The sequence below is a fragment of the Oncorhynchus mykiss genome, chromosome 21 (assembly GCF_013265735.2).
Source record: "Oncorhynchus mykiss isolate Arlee chromosome 21, USDA_OmykA_1.1, whole genome shotgun sequence".
Classification (NCBI taxonomy): domain Eukaryota; kingdom Metazoa; phylum Chordata; class Actinopteri; order Salmoniformes; family Salmonidae; genus Oncorhynchus; species Oncorhynchus mykiss.
Window position 1 is genome coordinate 35,804,652 of NC_048585.1, and position 24,027 is coordinate 35,828,678.

At 39.4% G+C, this 24,027-nt stretch overlaps 1 protein-coding gene across 3 annotated transcripts in view; it reads left to right on the plus strand.

Annotated features, from left to right (window-relative positions):
* The window catches only part of LOC110500322 (sodium/potassium/calcium exchanger 2), a 194,415-nt gene that overhangs the window by 16,161 nt on the left and 154,227 nt on the right, over positions 1–24,027 (plus strand). For all 3 annotated transcript variants that reach the window (XM_021577628.2, XM_021577626.2, XM_021577627.2), the window contains exon 2: positions 1,561–2,719. In XM_021577628.2, coding sequence (XP_021433303.1) covers positions 1,805–2,719 — 915 coding nt within the window. In that variant the 5' untranslated portion in view covers positions 1,561–1,804. The remainder of the gene's footprint in view (positions 1–1,560; positions 2,720–24,027) is intronic.

Sequence of the window (24,027 nt, forward strand, 5' to 3'; positions counted from 1 at the left end):
ATTCAAGATTTTTATATGGTACATGAAAACTTAGTGCACACAAAAAAAAAATCAGCTTATGTCATAATGCAGTGATTTTTATCCACAACAAGTCCACTGGTGGGAAAATGTGCAGATTTTCTTAATGCGTTTTAATTTTTTTATAATCACATGAAAATTGGTTGCAAATTGGTTCGAAATCTATAGAATGTAATTTGCAAAATCAAAATATTCAAACCGTTCTGTACGTACAGTATATGGAGCTCCACTGCTCAATACTTTCATTAAACTGTTCAACAGTTCCAGCCATTTTTCATTTCTCAATAGTATGCTGGACACATGACATTTTTAACAACGCTTTTTTCTGATAAAAACGAGTTCATTGCATCTGCCGTATGACCATATTTCTCAGCTGCTTGCCATTGTTTTGAAGTAGTCACAAAAAATCTGGCCTTATTTTAGGGCATTCTATTGACCATCGTGGCACCAACTCGCCTTCCAAACATTCTATTCCCAGCTTATTGTTCTACGCCACAATGCCTGCTTCGCTATTGTTGGCAATGAGACCTGCTCACATTGTTTATAGTTAAATGTTAACAACAACAAAGAATGGAGTTCGTCCCATTGTTTCCTATAGGGGAAATATAGGCATGTTTGTCTATTTCACCAAATATCTCGCAATGTGTATATTTAGGTTTTTTCGGACGCCATTTTAATCATGACAATCTCCTCTTTCTAATTATGTAAGTCTGGGCAGCGAGCTCGGTTGTCATCAAATGCTAGCCCCAAAATACTTTTTGCCCTTGGAACGCTGAGATCCCCCCGTTGTTTTCCTATGGAAAGGCAGGCCTGTCTATTTCGCCAAATATCTCACAATGTGTATATTTTAGATTTTTTCAAGTCGGACACCATTTTAATCAGGATAATTTCCTCTTTGTAATTATGTTCAGTTCAACCATTTATCCAGAATGTGATCATCTCAACACACATTAGCCATAATACTCTGCATCACAACTACGGTAAGTATGGAGGTGCAAATGGTACAACCCTAATACATAACATAGACGATCTGCTTTCAACACCGCAATCCAATTGCATAGTGGGCTAGTCTGTAACTATAACCTTTATAAAGGTATCACTGAAGTTCGTTTTATTTCAAGGGCATTTGGTGCATCACATTGCGAGTAAGCCTATAATTTTGTGGAATTCTGCTATTTGCATACATTTTACCTGGATACCATGCCATTAGTAGTGTTGATTTATTTGTATGAATATTATATTATGAACCCTATTTGTCCGAGTAGGCAATTAGTATATTATGAATTCAAACATTTTCAGATTTTTTCCCCAATGTTATATGCTTATTTCTGAAAAGATAAAGTGGGATATAGCTATTGCCTCTGAACCCATGTATGGATAACTGGATAACCACTGGTCAGGACTACGTTGTGGTGTTAAATTCACTACAGAATTGAGGTAGGCATGTGACAGCTAATAGTTTGTTGCTGTGTGTGAGTTCTACATGTTGACGCTTCCTCCTTTTCTTTTTCTCTTTCATTTCTATTGAAATCTTGTTTTTAGAGGCTAATATGAAGACATCAATGGTCAAGCCAGACCCTGGAAAGCATCTGGAATCCTCCCATGTTGTTTGAAGCCTAAGGCAGGACCATGCATTGTGTCTGGTGAAAACCAGTCCACTCTCCTTCTACCAAACCATTGAGAGTGAAGACACACACACACACACACACACACACACACACACACACACACACACACACACACACACACACACACACACACACACACACACACACACACCACAGAGATGGGTTTGGACCAGCCCTGCTTGGATATGGTGGTGCAAAGGCCTTTTCTGGGTGCAACATGTAATAGGCACCGCCACCAGAACCTGCGCAGAAAGATGAGGCCCATACGAATCCTGGGTTTTGTATTCAGCATGGTAGCCATAAGCGCGATCTCATTTTCCTTCAGTGCCTTGACCTGGAGCTCAGGGACCTACTCAGAGCCGCTCCTGCCCCAGGAGGCCATCCTTCAGTCAGGCCCAACTCCACACAGGACTCTACTTTCCACACAGCACCAGAGGGACCCCAATATCTCAGCCGACATTCCCGTGGCAATGAGGTCTTCGGCAGACGGCAACGAGAGCCAGGGGGACTACCCCACGGACCTGTTCACGCTGGAGGAGAGGCGCCAGGGTGCTGTGGTGCTTCACATGTTTGGGATGCTGTACATGTTCATCTCTTTAGCCATTGTGTGTGATGAGTTCTTCGTGCCCGCTCTGACAGTCATCACAGAGAAGCTGGCCATCTCTGATGATGTGGCGGGGGCCACTTTCATGGCTGCAGGCGGGTCGGCGCCGGAGCTCTTCACTTCAATCATTGGTGTATTCGTCTCCCACAGCAATGTGGGCATCGGGACCATTGTGGGCTCAGCTGTCTTCAACATTCTCTTTGTCATTGGAATGTGCGCCATCTTCTCCAGGGAGATCCTCAATCTGACCTGGTGGCCCCTCTTCCGTGACGTCTCCTTCTACATCATGGACCTGATCATGCTCATCTGTTTCTTCCTGGATAACTACATCTCCTATTGGGAAAGTATTGTGCTACTTTCAGCCTATGCCACCTATGTGATCTTTATGAAGTTCAACAGCAACGTGGAGGGCTTCGTGAAAGGCTGCATGAACAAGAATCAAGTGGTGGAGGTGGAAGTGCAGCCCAAGGTGAGTCTATTTCCCTATTTTTCTTTATCTATCTTTCCCGACAGAGCTTAATCACCATTTCCTCTGCCTCTCTATCTTTCAAATGAATGTGACCATTTGAATCTAGCGGTTAGAATCTCAGATCACAAGTATTGTACAAAACAACAATAGACAAATGTAACAATAAAAAGTTGGCTCTGTAACGGATAGACTTGATCTTATAAGGGATAAACCCCCCCCCCCCCCCCCCCCCCCATTTAATAAAAAAAAATGTAACCTTAATTTAACTAGGCAAGTAAGTTAAGAGCAAATTCTTATTTACAATGACGGCCTACCCCTGCCAAACACTAACGCGGACGATGCTGGGCCAATTGTGCGCCACCCTATGGGACTCCATAGGGTGGCGGTGTGGCAGGGTAGCCTAGTGGTTAGAGTGTTGGACTAGTAACCGGAAGGTTGCAAGTTCAAACCCCGAGCTGTCGTTCTGCCCCTGTTCCTAGGCCGTCATTGAAAATAAGAATTTGTTCTTAACTGACTTGCCAAGTTAAATAAAGGTAAAAAGCTTGGAATCAAACCAGGGTCTGTTGTAATGCCTCTAGCACTGAGATGCAGTGCCTTAAACCGCTGCACCACTCAGGAGCCCCACCCCCAGCCACCAACCCACCACACACATGCTCACACACACAGCCTATGAAGGGATGGATCAATTCAAAATAAGTCAGTCAATTGAGGAAGTGATACCTGTTTTTCTATTATGGAATTAGAATATCAGGTTACTTCCTGAATTGACTGACTGACCTGAATTGACTGACATTTCAATTTATTTTAAATATTTATTCCATTTTGGACTTGCCTAGGCCTGTGACCTACAGACTGCAGGTGTTGTTTAAATGCCTTGAATGCTTACCTTGTGCTCTGAAATGAAAAATGTGTATTTCATGATTGTTTTACTTTATTTAACCTTTATTTAACTAGGCAAGTCAGTTAAGAACATATTTGTATTTACTATGATGGCCTTTTTTAGTACAACCAATAAATTATTGTGAAAATGCAGTCAGAGCTCCCAGAACTCCCTCTACAGGTGTTTTGGTGGACATGCAATGGTGCAAGTAAAAACAAATCCTCAAACCTCAAAATGCAAGTTTTGAAATTAAAACAATACTCCAACACACTAAGCCCTCTACTACACTATAGATTGTTTTAAAGGTAGTCATGCTGAAACAGGAAAGGGCCTTCCCCAAACTGTTGCCACAAAGTTGGACGCGCAGAATTGTCTAGCATGTCATTAGTGTTAAGATTTCCCTTTACTGGAACTAAGGGGCCTAGCCCAAACCATGAAAAACAGCCCCAGACCATTATTCCTCTACCAACAAAGTTTACAGTTGACACAATGCCTTCGGGCAGGTAGTGCTCCCCTGGCATCCGCCAAACCCAGATTTGTCCCTCAGAATGCCAGATGGTCAAGCGTGTTTGTCTTTGGCGATTGCATTGCTGTGTACTCAATTTTATACACCTGTCAGCAACGGTGTGGCTGAAATAGCCAAATCCACAAATTTGAAGGGGTGTCCACATACTTTTGTATATATAGTGTAAGTTCAGGAGTAAATATTTCTTAACAAATCACTCACTCTTTGGGAAATAAAGGTGCTTAACATTATTTTTGAATGACTACCTTATCTCAGTACCCCACACATACATCTCAGGTTCCTCAGTCGAGCAGCTAATTTCAAACACAGATTCAACCACAAAGACCAGAGAGGTTTTCCAGTGCCTCGTAAAAAAAGAAGCAGACATTTAATATACCTTGGAGCATACACGTTAGATGGTGTATCAATACACCCAGTCACTACAATGATACAGTCGTCCATCCTAACTCAGTTGCTGGAGAGGAAGGAAACCGCTTAGGGATTTCACCATGAGGTTGATGGTGACTTTTAAACAGTTACAGAGTTTAATGGCAGTGATGGGAGTAAAACTGAGGATGGATCAACAACATTGTAGTTACTCCACAATACTTACCTAAATGAAAAGTGAAAAGGAGGATGCCTGTACAGAATTTTAAAAATCCTATACATGCTTCCTGTTTACAATAAGGCTCTAATGTAAAACTGAAAAAATAAATTGGCTAAGAAATTAACTTTATGTGCTGAATACAAAGTGTTATGTTTGGGTTAAATCCAATACAACACATCACTGAGTACCAGCATGGTGGTGGCTGTATCATGTTATGGTTGTCATTGGCAAGGACTGGGAATTTTTTAGGAAAAAATAAATAAAATACAGCAATGCACAGGCAAAATCCTAGAGGAAAACCTTGTTCAGTCTGCTTTACAGCAGACACAGGGAGACAAATTCACCTTTCTGCAGGACTTTAACCTAAAACACAAAAGTCAAATATATGCTGGAGATGCGTTGAATGTTCCTGAGTGCCTAGTTACAGATTTGACATAACATCTATGGCAAGACTTGAAAATGGCTTGCCATTATGGGTTATTGTTTTCAGTTTGCCAATATGGTGTGTTGTGTGTAGATGGGTGATAATTATTCTTATTATTTTAATCAATTTTGAATTTAGGCTGTAGCACAACAAAATGTGGAATAAGTCAAGGGATATTAATACTTTCTGAAGGCATTGTATATCCTAGAAATGCACACTGTAGTTATCACATAAATGTTGGTACCAACGTCAAAAATATATCCTAGTAATAAAAAAAGGGAAATGGAAAATGGAGATTGTTTGTTTTCTTTGTATATTGTCTGATGAAAACACATCATGTACCTTTTTTGAATTTATTTTCACACAAATTGCCCAACATAGATAAAATAAATGGTGACTATCTTTATTTTAGTTTTAGATATTTTCAGACTTAGTGTTCTTCTGTTGAGATGGCATTGGCCTGTGTCACCCAAGCTGCCTCACAGTATTCCTCTGTGGGATTAATAAAAATGACAGTGTCATTCTAGGTTAAGCTGGACAAATTGTGTCCCAGTTTGACAAACAATCCCTTGAAATATATGGAAACTCTACAAACCAAATTTCATTTGACAATGTCAAAGGAAGGTCTGTTTTGAAATGGGTTTAAATATATATAAAAATGAAGATATCCAAAAGATGTTAGATATCAGTCCTTAAAGTATGATTATTAGTATGATTGCCTCATTGCAAGGAGAAGCAGTTTCTGTACACAAAATTGCCACTGTGGTACAATGGTCTTACTCCATCTGTCTTTCAGTCACTCTCATTAAGAAATTCTAAGAATCTTGAAATACTCCCTCAGGATAATTATGCTGTAAAATATTTTTTGTTTATTCACAAATGATGACTGGTATCTTCCTTGTGATACATGTATATCTATAGGAATCCATTGACTTCACAGAGCATAGAATGCTATCGTCAATGACACTGGAGGGCAAAGGGAATATATTCCATAGCAATTTGATACTGTTGTTGAGATTATCCGGATGGATTTAGGTTACTTTGTGACACGAGATGAAAATTAGTTTTTGAGATATTATCCCAGAAAGCTGTACTGTAATAAAGCTTTAAATAAATCAGGATTTACTTTAAGTAGATAAAGGATATTTCATTGGAGGTCACACAACACAATACTGGGAATCGAACATCAAATAGGTGCTTGATGCTTGATATGTTCATTCCCAAGTGAGAATCTAGTAAAGCTTTCAAAATATAAGGTCTTGAAAATGGGTGTGTTGTGTCTATAGTGATGTATTTTGGCTTCTGGCTGCTACTAGTGAGTTAAATAAACCTAATAAGAATGCAACAGGGAGTGCCAGAGCAAAGAGGAGCTTCAGTTGACCTTGAGATGCAATGCATGAGACGACTGGAGAAAATAACAGAAAAACAAGTCCAAAAAGGTGGATACACAGACGAGTCGATCAACCATGCTTGTCTCTGTTCTCATCCCCACAGCTCAATTATCACTCATGGCATGTTTAAGTCTCTCCTATCATGGCCGGCTGAGGAATGCCTCCACCACTGCCCTGTTGGCTACAGACCATATTGTGTTGGACTGTTAGATTCTGACATTATCACTAAATATCTTTATGTCGAGGATTTTACACTTGAGAGTCCTTATTCTTTGTAGAATTATGTGTACAGTGCCTTCAGAAAGTATTCATACCCCTTGACTTATTTCACATTTTGTTGTGAAATGCATTCAAAATTGATCAAATATTTTTTAAATGTCACCCAGTACCACATAATGTACACAGTACCGCATAATGGAAATGTTTTACAGTAAAATTAAAATTAAATACAGTAATATCTCATTTACATACAGTACATGCAGTACCAGTCAAAAGTTTGTACACACCTACTCATTCCATTTATTAAAAGCTATTTTCTACATTTCAGAATAATGAAGACATCAAAACTATTAAATAACACATATGGAATCATGTAGTAACCAAAAAAGTGTTAAACAAATCAAAATATATTTTATATTTGAGATTTTTCAAAGTAGCCACCCTTTGCCTTCATGACAGCTTTGCACACTCTTGGCATTATCTCAACCAGCTTCATGAGGTAGTCACCAGGAATTGCATTTCAATTAACAGGTGTGCCTTGTTAAAAGTGAATTTGTCCAATTTCTTTCCTTATTGCGTTTGAGCCAATCAGTTATGTTGTGACAAGGTAGGGGTGGTATACAGAAGATAGCCCTATTTGGGAAAAGACCAAGCCCAAGAACAGCTCAAATAAGCAAAAATAAATGACAGTCCATCATTACTTTAAGACATGGTCAGTCAATATGGAACATTTCAAAAACTTTTAAAGTTTCTTCAAGTGCAGTTGCAAAAACCATCAAGCATTATGTGAAACTGCCTCTCATGAGGACCGCCACAGGAAAGGAAGACCCAGAGTTACCTCTGCTGCAGAGGAAATAAATGCTTCATAGAATTCATCAGACACATCTCAACATCCAACTGTTCAGAGGAGACTGTGTGAATCAGGCCTTCATGGTGAAATTTCAGCAATGAATCCACTACTAAAGGACACCAATAAGTAGAAGAGACTTGCTCAGGTCAAGAAACACGAGCAATGGACATTAGACCGGTGGAAATCTGTCCTTTGTTCTGATGAGTCCAAATTTGAGATTTTTTGGTTCCAACCGCTGTGTCTTTGTGAGATGCAGAGTAGGTGTGGTTCCCACCGTGAAGCATGGAGGAGGGCATGTGATGGTCTGAGGGGGCATTTGCTGGTGACACTCTGAGTGATTTTATTTAGAATTCAAGGCACACTTAACCATCATGTCTACCACAGCATTCTGCAGCGATACGCCATCCCATCTGGTTTGCGCTTAGTAGGACTATCATTTGTCTTTCAACAGGAAAATGACCCAACATACCTCCAGGCTGTGTAAGGGCTATTTGACCAAGAAGGATAGTAATGGAGTGCTGCATCCTGACCTCCACAATTGAGATGGTTTGGGATGAGTTGGACTGCAGAGTGATGGAAAAGCACACAACAAGTGCTCAGTATATGTGGGAACTCCTTCAAGACGGTTGGAAAAGCATTCCAGGTGAAGCTGGTTGAGTGAATGCCAAGAGTTATCAAGGCAAAGGGTGACTACTTTGAAGAATCTAAAATCAAAAATATATTTGGATTTGTTTAACACTTTTTTGGTTACTACATGATTCCATATGTGTTATTTCATAGTTTTTGACGACTTCACTATTATTCTACAATGTAGAAAATAGTACAAATAAATAAAAAGTGTGTGCAAACCTTTGACTTGTACTCTAAGTATTCACACCCCTGAGACAATACTTTGTAGAAGCAGATTATACAGCTGTAAGTCTTTCTGGTTAAGTCTCTATGAACTTTCCACACCTGGATTGTTACCATTGTTCTTTTCAAAATTCTTCAAGCTCTATCAAATTGGTTGTTGATTATTGGTAGACAATCATTTTCAGGTCTTGCCATCGATTTTCAAGTGGATTTAAGTCAAAACTGTAACTCAGCCACTCACGCACATTCACTGTCTCCTCCAGTGTAGATTTGGCCTTGTGTTTTAGGTTATTGTCCTGCTGAAAAGTGAATTAATCTGCCAATGTCTGGTGGAAGCAGTCTGAACAAGGTTTTCCTTTAGGATTTTGCTTGTGCTTAGCACCATTCCATTTATTTTTTTAAACAAAAATACTCCTCAGTTCTTAATGATTTTCCCCAAGCATATATTTTGTATGCACACAGAGTGAGTCCATGCAACTTATTATATGACTTGTTAAGCACATTTTTACTTCTGATCTTAGACTCTCCATAACAAAGGAGTTGAATGCTTATTTCCTCAAGATATATTTCAGTTTTTAATTTGTAATTTATCTGTAAATACTCAGGAAAACATCATTCCACTTTAACATTATGGGGTATTGTGTAGTGGGCCAGTGACAAGAAATATCACAATTCAATCCATTTTAAATTCAAGTCCTCAACTGGCAGCTTTGTTAAACAGTACCCGCAAAACACCAGTGTTTTGCGGGTACTATTTAATAAAGCTGCCTGTTGAGGACTTGTTAGGCATCTGTTTCTCAAACTAGACACTCTAATGTACTTGTCTTCTTGCTCAGTTGTGCACCTGGGCCTTAGAGACAGTTTTCTCAGTTCTGGGAAGGGAGTAGTACACAGCGGTGTACCAGATCTTCCGTTTCTTGGCAATTTCTCGAATGGAATAGCCTTCATTTCTCAGAATAAGAATAGATTGACGAGTTTCAGAAGAAAGGTCTTTGTTTCTGGCCATTGTGAGCCTGTAATCGAACCCATAAATGCAGATGCTCCAGATACTCAACTAGTCTAAAGAAGGACAGTTTTATTGCTTCTTTAATCAGAAAAACAGTTTTCAGCTGTGCTAGCATAATTGCAAAAGGGTTTTCTAATGATCAATTAACCTTTAGAAATGATCAACTTGGATTAGCTAACACAAAGTGCCATTGGAACACAGGAGTGATGGTTGCTGATAATGGGCCTCTGTACGCCTATTCCATAAAAAATCTGCCGTTTCCAGCTACAATAGTCATTTACAGCATTAACAATGTCTACACAGTGTTTCTGATCAATTTGATGTTTTTTTAAATGGACAAAAAAAATTGATTTCTTAAAAAAAACAAGGACATTTCTAATTGACTCCAAACTTTTGAACGGTTGTGTGTGTGTGTGTGTGTGTGTGTGTGTGTGTGTGTGTGTGTGTGTGTGTGTGTGTGTGTGATCATAGTTTTGGAGACTTTCTGACCCCAAAACCCAACTAACGTCTGCAATTCACCAGCTGTGATTCTTGCAGATTTTTTGGCCACTCTAACCATCCTCCTCGCTGTGCGTGGGGTCAATATAGACACACGTCCTCTTCCAGGCCGATTGTTAACATCTCCAGTTGCTTTAGACTTCTTAATTATTGCCCTGATTGTGGAAATGGGCATTTTCAACCGTTGAGCTATTTTCTTATAGCCATTTCCTGATTTGTGCAGCTTAACAACCTTTTGTCTCACATCATTACTGGAATTCTCGTGTCTTTCCCATAGTGATGGATGACTATGGGAACTCGGCCTGTGTCACCTCATATTTATACCCCAGTGAAACAGGATGTCATGAATTACCACTTAAGTATTCCTAATCGCTCAGGTGAAATTAAGAACATAAAATATGAATGGGAATATACTTCAGTTAGATTTTATTCATAAGAATTTCTAGGGGTGCCAAAAATTGTGGCACACGCTCCTTTATTTTTTCCAATAATTTTACTTCAATTAAAGGTTACTTTTTGTGAATATTTTGAATGAGAGACCAAGAGGATAAACAGCAAAGACATTTTTGCTCATATTTACCAAGGGTGCAAATATTAGTGGAGGGCACTGTAATAGCATAGTTTAGTTTTTATGCGGCATCTGCATACCAACCATTTGATCTCAGTCAGTTTCATGGGGATATGCTCAAGATCTTCTCGAGTTATGCAGTGTTGTTTTCAATTATGTACAATCATTTTGTTTTAGAGCAGATGGTGTCAACAAACTGTAGCATAGTCTCTTTGTATTTTGCCTAGTGGCACGCTGTTGAGTTTTGTCCACATGAGTGAAAAATGCAGCGAGTTTTTGTCTTACAGTAACTAAACTATTATATTAGGTTCTGTTATGTAGAATACTATCATATGTGATCTTGCAGACATTGATCTAACTTAATTTAACAAGCACCATTATCCTGAGTAGCATGCAAAGAACATGATCCACACATGCTCAGAATGTGTGGATCACATTTACTTCGTGCCATAATGCTTGTATTCCTTATGTAAAGTCTTACTGAACTTTGTCTTTGTCTTAGACATCCTTTTAGACAACATTTGCATAAGAGCATAAATCCCCACAAGCATTTATCAGAGGTAGGACTGTAGGCCTTAGCCCAGTAACTAGACAAATATCTAGTGGAGAATGATTAAGGCATCCTCTCTTGTAGCACAAGGTCAATTACCTTTGACATGCAGTAACACGAACATCTGGTAATAATAGTGCACATGGGGTGAGGAATCCCTGAAGCAATAGCATGACAGTGTGTTGTCTCCATACAGTCTCACACAGTGCTGCCAAAAGCATAAAACAAACAGGGAGAGCAGAAGGAGGGGGGGCACATTGTGAAAACTCAGACAGCACTGAGCCTTCAGTTGGTGATTGGCATTCTGCCATCGCCATGGCGATAGACAGGCTCAGGCGAGGCGACTTGTGCTGTGATCATGAGGTTTGGAAAAAGCTGTAACACCTACAGGATGCTAATGAGAACATTGTGTGTGCCACAGAGAGTGTGAGAGCAGAATAACCTGGGAGTGCTATGGTTGATCTTATAAACTGGGCATTCGTAACTAATCTATTGGTATTTCAAAACCAGTGAAAATTATGAATCATCAGTCTTAGTTTTCAATGAAAGCGATGCATTGGAAATGGTTAGTTGAATGCAATGGGTTTTGCTAAATTTACATTGGGCAGTCCAACAGAAAACTTGGATAAAAATGTCAAGCGAGGCATTCTGATTATGGATTCATCAACCAACAACATTTCCCTCACATCAATTCTCCTTTTCTATTAATTGAGAAGTCATTGCAAATAGATGTTATTTTTTAAATGATTAGTTTACTTACTGAATTGACTGCATTCAATTGGAATTGACGTCACCCTGTTGTAGGCATCAAGGTTTGAAGGAATTAGTGCTTTTGGTCACAGCTTGGGATCCAGGAATCTGTCCAATTTCAATTCTTGATATTTACCCATTTGATTCTTGAAAATTGTATAACTTCCTCATGACCTTAGGGCAAATGCCTTTTTCATAACTGAAAATATAAGGTTTTAAATATGTTTAAAACTATCATGTTGATGTCATGGACTGACAGTCCTTGCATCTAGAGCTGTCTATGAATTTGAGACGGTGTATCATTCCCTTTTGTCCCATCTTAAAACCTGTTAAGGATATGGCAGACATACCCCTAGAGATTGGGTACCCCTAGTAAACTGGAAAAAAAATCTGTCAAAAATTGCTAATATATGCAAATAAAAATTATTATTGGATAGAAAACACTCTAAAGATTCTAAAACCGTTGGAATTATGTCTGTAAGTATAGCAGAACTCACAGGGCAGGCATTCTTCCAAACTAGTTTTTGTGGCCATGAAAGTTGGAGCAACTTTGACGTCATGGCCCCCACCCTTCCCAACCAGTTATGATTCTGGGGACACTTTCTATCTCTTCCGCTAGATGTCCTCTTTCAGTAGAGCTTTGAATCGTTCAAATCCCGCGAGAATTGACCCTATGGGAGTGAAATTAGTGCGTGCCACGAGAGAATAGGCTGTGCGTATGGGCGCGAATTGGTCCCAGCCATTCCTTTGTTCCAGCACTCAAGAGAAGAGCAGACGATGGCCGATTGAATTGAAGTTTGTTTTGCGTGTCTAAAACATCATAAAGCTTGCTTCTGCACTTAGTTTGACCTGTTTAGTCGACATATAATATGTAATTTTGAAGTTTTGATGCGCAACTTTTCCGGACCAGAGGACGTTTTGGGTGCATTTCAGCTGATGTTATTAGCAGTAGCTAATACAAAGACGCAAGACTTGAAACCAAACGATGTATTGGGTAAGTATGAAGCCTTCCAGAACATTCTGAACGAAGACCATCGAAGGTAAGGGAATATTTATGCTTAAATCTGTGTTTCTGTTGACTCCAACATTACGTGGAAATGTAGCTTGGAACTGAGCGCTGTCTCAGCATATGGAATAGTGTGCGATTTCTGTAACGTTAAAAATAAATCTAACACAGCGGTTGCATAAAGAAGCAGTGTATCTTTCTAACTATATGTAGAACATGTATATTTAGTCAAAGTTTATGATGTCTATTTACGTTATCTTGCCGCGCTACATAGATTTCCTGCGGGCATTTATGAGTAATTTCTGAACGTGAACTCACTGTAAATGGACATTTATGGATATAAATGGCATATTATTGAAAAAAAAATATGTACTGTGTAACATGTCATATTACTGTCATCTGATGAAGATTTTCAAAAGGTTAGTGAGCGATTTATTTTTTAATCCTGCGTTTGTTGATTGCATGTTTTGGCTATTGAAATGAGCTGTGTCTGGTGGTGGTTTTACATATATATGTGCTATGTTTTCGCCGTAAAACATTTTAGAAATTTGGACTTGTTAATGTGTGGAGGTTAAATATTTTTAAGAATATTTTTGCGTTCCATGCGCCACCGTTTCAGCTGAACGTGGGAGGGTTGATTCCCAATTGGGAACCAGTATCGTAGACAGGTTAAGGGCTAGGGCTGTTGCGGTGACCGTATTCCGCCACACCGGCAGTCATGAGTAATGAAGGCAGTCAAATTCCACATGACCATTTAGTCATGGTAATTAGGCTTCTCCAAGCCCTGATGCTGCAGCTGGTCATTAGTAGCCTACCGAACTTGCTAACTGCCTGGAACTCAGCACTCTATTGTCCCTCTAATCACTCTGACATCAATGCAAATGTATTCGAAAATCTAATAGACCACTTCATGAGAGCCCATGAGCTCATGTAGGCTATAGGCTATGCAATTGCGTTAGAAAACAGAGTGATGGCTACTAATAATATTCAACTTTCCTAATATTAAGCACATTGCTTATATTTACAACAGGAGTAAATATAAACCACAGGGAAAAGCATCCTCCATTCACTATTTAAGTGCATAGATGACATGTATTTTTCCCCCGCTGCCCCTGTTTTGATATAGGTGCATGATAATGGTCCATTCTAAATCCAAACAAATTTCACACATATTATTTAGTATATGTAAAGACAAGATTAAATCAAGAATAGTCTGATGGGTGACAATATTAGCCTATCACTTGTGAATGATGCCCAGCATAAGAAACAGTGCCTTGTTTTTGCGACTTGTTCGAATCATAGTCACACACCTCATGTTGCTTAGCCCACAGGCCTATATGTTTTCATAAGGTTTGCATCACAACTAAAGTGTCCAAATAACTTAAGCACATTAATCCGCTTTACAAGTGGTGTAGAGTCTCACTGGCATACAATATATAAGCAGTGTGTGAGTTTCAAGTTTGGGGAAGATCATTTTCACCATAAAAAGTCACCTTTAAAATAAAAGCAATACATGCATTATTGCATTTGCGGTCACATTTGATAACGGTGTTTTCCACTAATGGAAAATTTGTGCTTATAGCCTACTACCATGTGCGCATTGCTGCGCTTATAAAGTGATGAAATAGCCTAATAGTTTATTAGCATTTTAAGCTAAACGTTCTGATTTTATGCTAGTGGTTGTATTAATTTGGAATCTATTCCATACCACAACTGTCCCGAGACTGTTTTATTTATTTTTTTCTCATACAGAATTGAATTGGTCGACTTTTGTACTATGGGAGATAGAAGATTGACATAGGTTTGTGCTTTTGTTGTTCGTTAGGCCTACTCATCTTTTTGGTTGATAAAAAGTAAATGAGAACAGTTCATCCAATATCTTCAATATGCACCTCGAAATTGGATAAGAACGCTCGCATTAGTGTCCCCGATGTGTCTGTCTTAACTTAGCCTGTGAAAAAGACCCGATCATGTGATAGAGAGCAGTGTGAGTGAGAGATGCTTCGGATTGCGCAGCACACTCCGGGAGAAGGGCACAATGCAGAATCTTTTTTAGGGTGCATTACGAACACAAATGGGGTGCCGCTGTGAAATTCAAAGTAGGGATGCACGATATATCGGTGAACATATCGGAATCAGACGATATTAGCTAAAAATGCCAACATTGGTATCGGCCCGATGTCTAGTTTAACGCCGATGTGCAAAACCGATGTCAAAGCTGACGTGTATACCTACATAACATAGGTACATGGCGTAATGACGCCACGTAAAATTTTGCGCTACACATGCAACACAGCATTCCTAACCTTTGCCCAAAATGTCTGCTGTGTGGATCGAGTAGTCAACAAGTCTAGCTATCATTTAAAAGAGTAAAAAAGTTTCAGCGAGACAACTCAAAGTAGAAATCCGCCTTTAATGCCAAGATAATAGATTCGTTGCACTTGACAATCAACCGTTCTCTGTTGTGGGTGATGTTGGCTTTCGCAACTGGTCGAGCACCGGTACACACTGCAAAGTGCGCAATTTTTCAGATGTTGCCCTCCGGGAGTTACACAGTAATAGTGTCACTGCTATAAGCTTCACGACAAACTATGCACATGCAACACAAGTGCCACCACTACTATCAGTAGCACTATCAAGCTGTACAAAAAAGTCTGCAAACAAGCAAACACCGGCCACAAACTATGTGTTTACAATACCGCATTGGTAATAAATAATGATTTGTTTGACCGCAACTTCTGGTGTAGCTTGGTACCTAACTAGCACCAAATACAACCAGCCTGAAAACAATGACCAGTAGAAACTGCAGGAATTTTCATTATTCTTAGCAATGATTTATGAATCCTTGTGAGTAAGTATTAGCTAGGTAGACACTTGTTGTTTGTTTATTGAAATTGAACTTCAATTCATGAAAATAAACAGCTAGCCAGCTACTTAACCCTGTTGCCCAAAGCTAACGTTATAAGCAGCCAGCTTGCTTCATCTGCCTATTGAGGCTCGACCGGACATGGTTATGTGTTGTGAAGCTAGCCACAATAAGGATTAGGCAAAATGGTGGACTTTGCGGTTTGCCTTCAAAATAAATAAAAGTACCTCTTTGAAAGTGATGCAGAAGGTTACAATTGGTGGAATCATGCCATATTTAGACTAGATGTTAAAGAAGGTTGGAATGTGAATCAATGAAATGGGATATTAGTCTACTCGGTGACACCCACAGAACAGAAATTTGAAGAGTTTAGCAACTATTAGCATTATAGCTCTTATTGCGGGACTGTGACTGTGTGAAATCATCTCCCCAGTCAGCCTATTGTGTGTATGGACATTCATAGTGCACTGTACAGCTTTACCTAAGGATTGGGTATCAATGAAATGGGGTATCAACCTACTCAATAACCAGGCAATTTTTTTCCAACATCCTCCTCAGAGTTATCAGACTCTAAACATCCACGCAGTATTGTTTTTCCTCAAAGAATAGTGTACAATACACATAGGTTGACAATAAATGTGGCTCAATTCACAGATGTTTCAGAGCTACAATGCTAATGTTCTCTGGGTGTCACTGAGTAGACTGGTACCCCATGGCATTGATCCACAATCCATAGGTAAGGCTGTACAGTGAAATAAGTATGCCCCCAATGTAATTCTAAAGTATAATTAACAGATTTGTCAAATTATCAAATTATTGTCTTTTGTTGATTTTATATAACAACATTCCAACCTCGTTTAGCATGATCTAGTCAATTATGGAATAATTCTACTATTTGTATTAATTTGCATCACTGTCAATTACATACTTTTATTTTGAAGGCTAACCGGAAAGTCCACTACTGTGGCTAATCCTTATTGTGGCTTGCTTCACATAGATGGATCTGACCACCATTAATCAAATAAAAACTGCCTTATAAATTAGGGTTATTTTAGATGATGACACCTAGCTATATAGTTAGCTAGCTAACTATATAGCTACTGAAATAGATGTCATTTTGATATGTTTTTGGAAAAGAACATTGCATCCATGATCTAGCTAGCTTTTTTTTTATAACCAGCACTATAGGTGCGCAAGACAACTTCACGAGCATCATTCTTATTTACAATGACGGCCTATGGGACTCCCAATCACGGCCGGATGTGATACAGCTTGGATTCGTACCAGGGACTGTAGTGACGCCTCTTGCACTGAGATGCAGTGCCTTAGATCGCTGTGTCCATGTGTATGTGTTTTTAACTGTACTAGAATGCTTAAAAGGCTGCAAAAAATGTAAATATCGGTTAGCGGTGTCTTTCTTTTTGGCAAGGAAAATATTGGATATTTGTCATATCAGTGCATCACCAATTCAAAGCATTATCATGTGCTTATCAAATTGTGAATGAGAGACTATTAGAGTGTGTACAGCCTCCGCAAAAATGAAAGCAGAGCTTATGCCCTTCAAGCGACTTTTTTCAAATCATCATTAGTCTCATCATGCAGCCTTACAATGTATTAAAAATCTTAACATATAGCCCAATGTTTGAAAAACAACTAAAGTTACATTAATAACTCTAAAATAAGCATATATGAATACCAATTTCTTTGTTAACCATTCAACACATAATAGCTTCATGTGCGGACTCCCTCATTGTTTGGAGAAAGTATTTATATTTTATTCATCTTTGTTCAATTGGGTTCTTCATACTATAAAATAATGCCATGGAATTCTAAGCAAATCATGTCTGCTAAATGAACTAGTGTAGCCCACAGCCATTTGGCATAGCCACATCAAGACAACTCAGAGTATGCTATTATTTTCTTCTGAAATAGACTACATTTTCTTCATATGATGCTTCTTTTGACCTATCTAAAATAAATAATGGATTTATTGTGAAGGTATAGGCTATATTACATGGATTTATTAGACTTTTTAAAATAGCTTGTAAGCAATGTGTGGAAGCCAGGAGATGCTAAATGTGTTTATTTTGTGGTTAATTACCGTGAGACCGACCAGTTATTTGCTTGACAATCACCAGCTGATGAAATTCCGTGACCGCCACAGCCCTAGGCAGGGCTGCTGTTTTGTTGTTTTTTTAAATCCCAGAATGTAACTTTATCGAAGCATTCATAAACCCTTTAGTTTAAAAGACCTGCATAGATGCTTCACAAATCAACAATAAACCAAGGTCATACTATATAAGGGTGATATCATCAGGTCATTAAATCTGGTGCTTTGCAGATTGTGACATAATGTTTTTGCCACCCTTTATAGTATGACATTTTACTTTAAAAATTATGTAAATATTTGATGTAGGCCGTATAAAGGGCATATACAATGTTGTATATTATTAAGATTTACTTCTTACTGAATCTGAAAATTAGTCCGAGATGTATTTTAGATGTTCTTTTTACCCTTTTTTTCTCCCCAAGTTCGTAATATCGAATTGGTAGTTAGTCTTGTCCCATCGCTGCAACTCCCGTACGGACTAGGGAGAGGCGAAGTTTGAGAGCCAAGCGTCCTCCGAAACACGGCGCAAAATTTTAAGTAAGTATTTTATTCCCTATTGTGTAAAGTGTGGAAGTCCAGTGTTCATTTAACACCACAATTATGTTTGTTTCAATGTCTTCCATCTTTCTAGAACACAATGACATTCTGTCACTTTGCATCTTGCAAAGAGTGCACATTGCTGTAGGTCTGGGACATGAAATGGAGAAAACTGGCGGCCGTTGTCGATTACTAGACGAGTCAGTTAAGCAACTCAATTTAACCCTGGGGGTAATGCATAACACCATCAATACTTCAAACTGAAACTGTCTGTCCCCACTTACGTTTTGTGCTTGCCTCTGGAAAGCCCTCCATTGGTCATCAGTTGGTCCCCCTGCAGTGTATTAACCAGCTAAGGGTTCTATTCACACGTACTGTATCAGTATTATTGGCAGCTCACTGGGTGACAGTAGACTGTTTCCTTGCTTCATCAAATGTATTCCATGATACAGCATTCATCCAATTAACAAAACTACACAATACATAGACGTGCTGTACATTTTAATGGCTTTAAAATTGAAACCACTTGTGTGCCAGAAAGTGTACTCACGTCTGGACACTTGGTATTAAATGTAAAGGAGATTGACAAACGTTTGAGGAAAGCAATAGTAAATCAAGGGCTCGAATTGCATAGTTGATTGAATGCTTTTTCTAGGCCTTTGTGAGCACATTTCAATCTTTCAAAAAAATATATCATATTTTTATTCACAATGAATGAAAGATTACATGTAAAGACATTGTACATTTTTCCCCTTTTTGTCCGACTTTGACCTCCCCCAGAATGCCTCCAAACACATTTACAAAGAAAGGCAAAGTCATTGAGTTACATATCAGAAAACAAAACATAAGTATACAACAATGCTACTTCAATACAAGCAAAAATGTAATGGCTTAACGATTTTAGGTGATTTGGTGATCCTATAGCAGTAATCTCAAGGTGTGGGGGTGGGACCAAGAGTACCAATCTGGGGGAAGTGTTTGGAGCTGTTCAAAATAGGATATCATCGGGTCCCAGGTGAAATAAAATTAGTTGGTTGACCCTATTCATTTTCTCAAATTTTAGGAACAGCATCAGATATTTGAGCCAAAGAGAGACTAAGGGAGGATTGATAGATTTCCAATCCAATAAAATCCTTCTGCGGGCCAACAGGGAGGCTAAAGCAATGGCATCCAGCTGTCCATTGGTCAGAGAACGATTGTTGTTTGGTACTCCAAAAATAGCCATTTCTGCACTAGGCTGCAACTTTATATCAAATGCTTCAGAAAGGGTTTTAAATATAGTGGACCAAGAACATGTGGGTCAGGTCCGCCAAGGAGCCTTTACACCTGTCACATGTACCATCAATATTTGGGAAGAATTTGGATAATCTGGCCTTGCTGAAATGTATACGGTGAAGTACCTTAAACTGTATAAAGCTGAGCCGGGCACAAGAGGAGCTTCCATTTACCCTAAGTAAGGGACCATTCTAGACTTCATCAGTGATCTCTCCACCAAGTTCCCTTTCCCACTCAGATCGGATTTTATTGAGTGACAGGTTATCAAGGGACATGATTATCTAAAAAATACGGGAAATTAGTCCCTTTAGTTGAAAAGGTGTTTCCAAAAGGGCATCCAGACCTGATACGGGTGATAGAATTGGAAAGGTTGGAAAGGTTGGGCTGCCTGGTGGTTAGAGCATTGGGCTAGTAACCGGAAGGTTGCAAGTTCAAATCCCCGAGCTGACAAGGTACAAATCTGTCATTCTGCCCCTGAACAGGCAGTTAACCCACTGTTCCTAGGCCGTCATTGAAAATAAGAATTTGTTCTTAACTGACTTGCCTAGTTAAATAAAGGTAAAATAAAAAAAATAAACTGGGAGATTTGGAAATACCTATATTAACTTGAATGGGGTAGATTCAATTTGATAGTGAGGTCTTCGAAATTGGCAAAGGTGCCATCAATATAAAGATCATTAAACTTAGTAAGGCCATTCCTCTGCCACAACCTGAAAGCTGAATCCAGTTCGCCTGGAAGGAAGAGGTGATTATTACATACAGTGAGGGAAAAAAGTTTTTGATCCCCTGCTGATTTTGTTTGTTTGCCCACTGACAAAGAAATGATCAGTCTATAATTTTAATGGTAGGTTTATTTGAACAGTGAGAGACAGAATAACAACAACAAAAAATCCAGAAAAACGCATGTCAAAAACGTTATAAATTGATTTGCATTTTAATGAGAGAAATAAGTATTTGACCCCCTCTCAATAAGAAAGATTTCTGGCTCCCAGGTCAGGTGTCTTTTATACAGGTAACGAGCTGAGATTAGGAGCACACTCCTAAAGGGAGTTCTCCTAATCTCAGTTTGTTACCTTTATAAAAGACACCTGTCCACAGAAGCAATCAATCAATCAGATTCCAAACTTTCCACCATGGCCAAGACCAAAGAGCTCTCCAAGGATGTCAGGGACAAGATTGTAGACCTACACAAGGCTGGAATGGGCTACAAGACCATCGCCAAGCAGCATGGTGAGAAGGTGAAAACAGTTGGTGCAATTATTCGCAAATGGAAGAAACACAAAAGAACTGTCAATCTCCATCGGCATGTGGCTCCATGCAAGATCTCACCTTCTGGAGTTGCAATGATCATGAGAACGGTGAGGAATCAGTCCAGAACTACACGGGAGGATCTTGTCAATGATCTCAAGGTAGCTGGGACCATAGTCACCAAGAAAACAATTGGTAACAGCCTACGTCGTGAAAGACTGAAATCCTGCAGCGCCCGCAAGGTCCCCCTGCTCAAGAAAGCACATATACATGCCCGTCTGAAGTTTGCCAATGAACATCTGAATGATTCAGAGGACAACTGGGTGAAAGTGTTGTGGTCAGATGAGACCAAAATGGAGCTCTTTGGCATCAACTCAACTCGCTGTGTTTGGAGGAGGAGGAATGCCATCCCCACCATCAAACATGGAGGTGGAAACATTATGCTTTGGGGGTGTTTTTCTGCTAAGGGGAAAGGACAACTTCACCGCATCAAAGGGACGATGGACGGGGCAATGTACCGTCAAATCTTAAGTGAGAACCTTCCCTCAGCCAGGGCATTGAAAATGGGTCGTGGATGGGTATTCCAGCATGACAATGACCCAAAACACACGGCCAAGGCAACAAAGGCGTGGCTCAAGAAGAAGCACATTAAGATCCTGGAGTGGCCTAGCCAGTCTCCAGACCTTAATCCCATAGAAAATCTGTGGAGGGAGCTGAAGGTTCGACTTGCCGAACGTCAGCCTCGAAACCTTAATGACTTGGAGAAGATCTGCAAAGAGGAGTGGGACAAAATCCCTCCTGAGATGTGTGCAAACCTGGTGGCCAACTATAAGAAACGTCTGACCTCTGTGATTGCCAACAAGGGTTTTGCCACCAAGTAATAAGTCATGTTTTGCAGAGGGCTCAATTATCCATTTCCCTCATTAAAATGCAATAACATTTTTGACATGCGTTTTTCTGGATTTTTTTGTTGTTAATCTGTTTTTCACTGTTCAAATAAACCTACCATTAAAATTATAGACTGATCATTTCTTTGTCAGTGGGGAAACGTACAAAATCAGCAGGGGATCAAATACTTTTTTCCCTCACTTTATAGGACCTTGAATAGAGAAATCACAGAATTTAAAATGTTGACGGAATTGAGTCCACATGTTTTAAGTATTGATAACAATTGGATTGAATGTGTAGCGCGAAGCTGAAAGAGGGAGATTGGAGGTGACTAACACAGAACCCAAACCAGCTGCGCGCGTGCACCATCATGCGCTATCGTGCATACATTGATTTTGTTCCCCTACATCAAACGCGATCACGACACGCAGGTTAAAATATCAAAACAAATATTAATTTGGGGACAGGTCTAAAAGCATTAAACATGTATGGCAATTTAGCTAGTTAGTTTGCAATTGCTAGCTCATTTGTCCTATTTGCTGTTGCTAGCTAATTTGTCCTGGGATATAAACATTTAGTTGTTATTTTACCTGAAATGCACAAGGTCCTCTACTCCGACAATTAATCCACACATAAAACGGCCAACTGAATCGTTTCTAGTCATCTCTCCTCCTTCCTGGCTTTTTCATCTTTGAACTTATATGGTGATTGTCATCCTAGTATTACCACAACGACCGGCAAAACATTTAGTCTTTCAATCACTCACGTGGGTATAACCAATGAGGAGATGGCACGTGCGTACCTGCTTCTATAAACCAATGAGGAGATGGGAGATGCAGGACTTGCAGCGCGATCTGCGTTAGAAATAGGAATGACTTCTATTTTAGCCCTTGGCATCGCAGACGCTCGTTGGCACGCGCGAGCAGTGTGTGTGTAATAATTTAATAACTTGGATTTCAAAATGTATTTTGTGACGCTCGCGCACGCGACGTGTCCGGTCTGGTCAGCATGTAAGGCTGACAAAGAGGAGGAGAAAAAGGAGTTTGCTTCTCTTTGACACAAGTCAGTTTATGGGGTGTGAAGCCAGTAAATAATATTTTGTATAGTCACTGCCCAGTAATAATACATTAAGTTAGGAAGGGTTAATCCTCCATGTGTTCTATCTCTCTGGAGGAATGCTTTACGTATTCTTGGATTCCCACCGCCCCTTGAATAAAAATATAAGCTTATCCACTGAAGTAAAAAAAGAGGGAGACATTGGAACAAGTACAGAAATCTGGACAATACATTAATCTTGATACAATTCACTTTACCAGCTAAAGTAAATTGGAGAATAACACATCTCTGAAAGTCCAGTTTAAGTTTGTTAATCAGGGGAGTACAGTTATCATCATAGAGGGAGGTACGGGTGATATTGATCCCTAAATATTTAAAGCCAGTCTTGGACATACGAAATGGAATAGTATCCCGTGGAATTTGTAATGCTAATTCATGAATAGGAAAGCATTCACTTTGAGAAATTCAATTTATAGCCCGAAAACATACCAAACCTACGCATTACGTCCACTACCTCAGGGACACACACTTGGGGTCTGAGATATATAAAAGCAAGACATCTGCATACAAGGAAACATTGTGTTCCAGTCCCCATCTGTAGATACCATGTATTGAGGGTGTGGCCTTCAGCTTAATAGAAAAGGGTTATATTGCCAGAGCAAATAACAGAGGTGACATTGGACATCCCAGTCGTGTGGCCCTTGATAATGGGAAATACTGTGAACAAAGTTTGTTTGTAAACACTGATGCCTTGGGTGGTGAGTACAACAGTCGGACCCAGGAAATGAAGTTTGCACCAAAGCCACATTTTCCCAGTAAAGAGAATAAATATTCCCATTCTACCCTGTCAAATGCCTTCTCCGCATCTAAAGAGATAACTACTTCAGGAATGTCCGCCTTTGGACTCCCACCGCCCCTTGAATAAAAATATAAGCTTATCCACTGAAGTAAAAAAAGAGGGAGACATTGGAACAAGTACAGAAATCTGGACAATACATTAATCTTGATACAATTCACTTTACCAGCTAAAGTAAAATGTAGGAGAGTGTATGGTATTAAGTAGATGATGAATGTTAGAAAAGGAGTGGCGACCCTTAACCTCTCTTGGGTAGGGGGCAGTATTTTGACGTCCAGATGAAAAGCATGCCCAAAGTAAACTGCCTGTTACTCAGGCCCAGAAGCTAGGATATGGATATGGATTTGGATAGAAAACACTCTAACG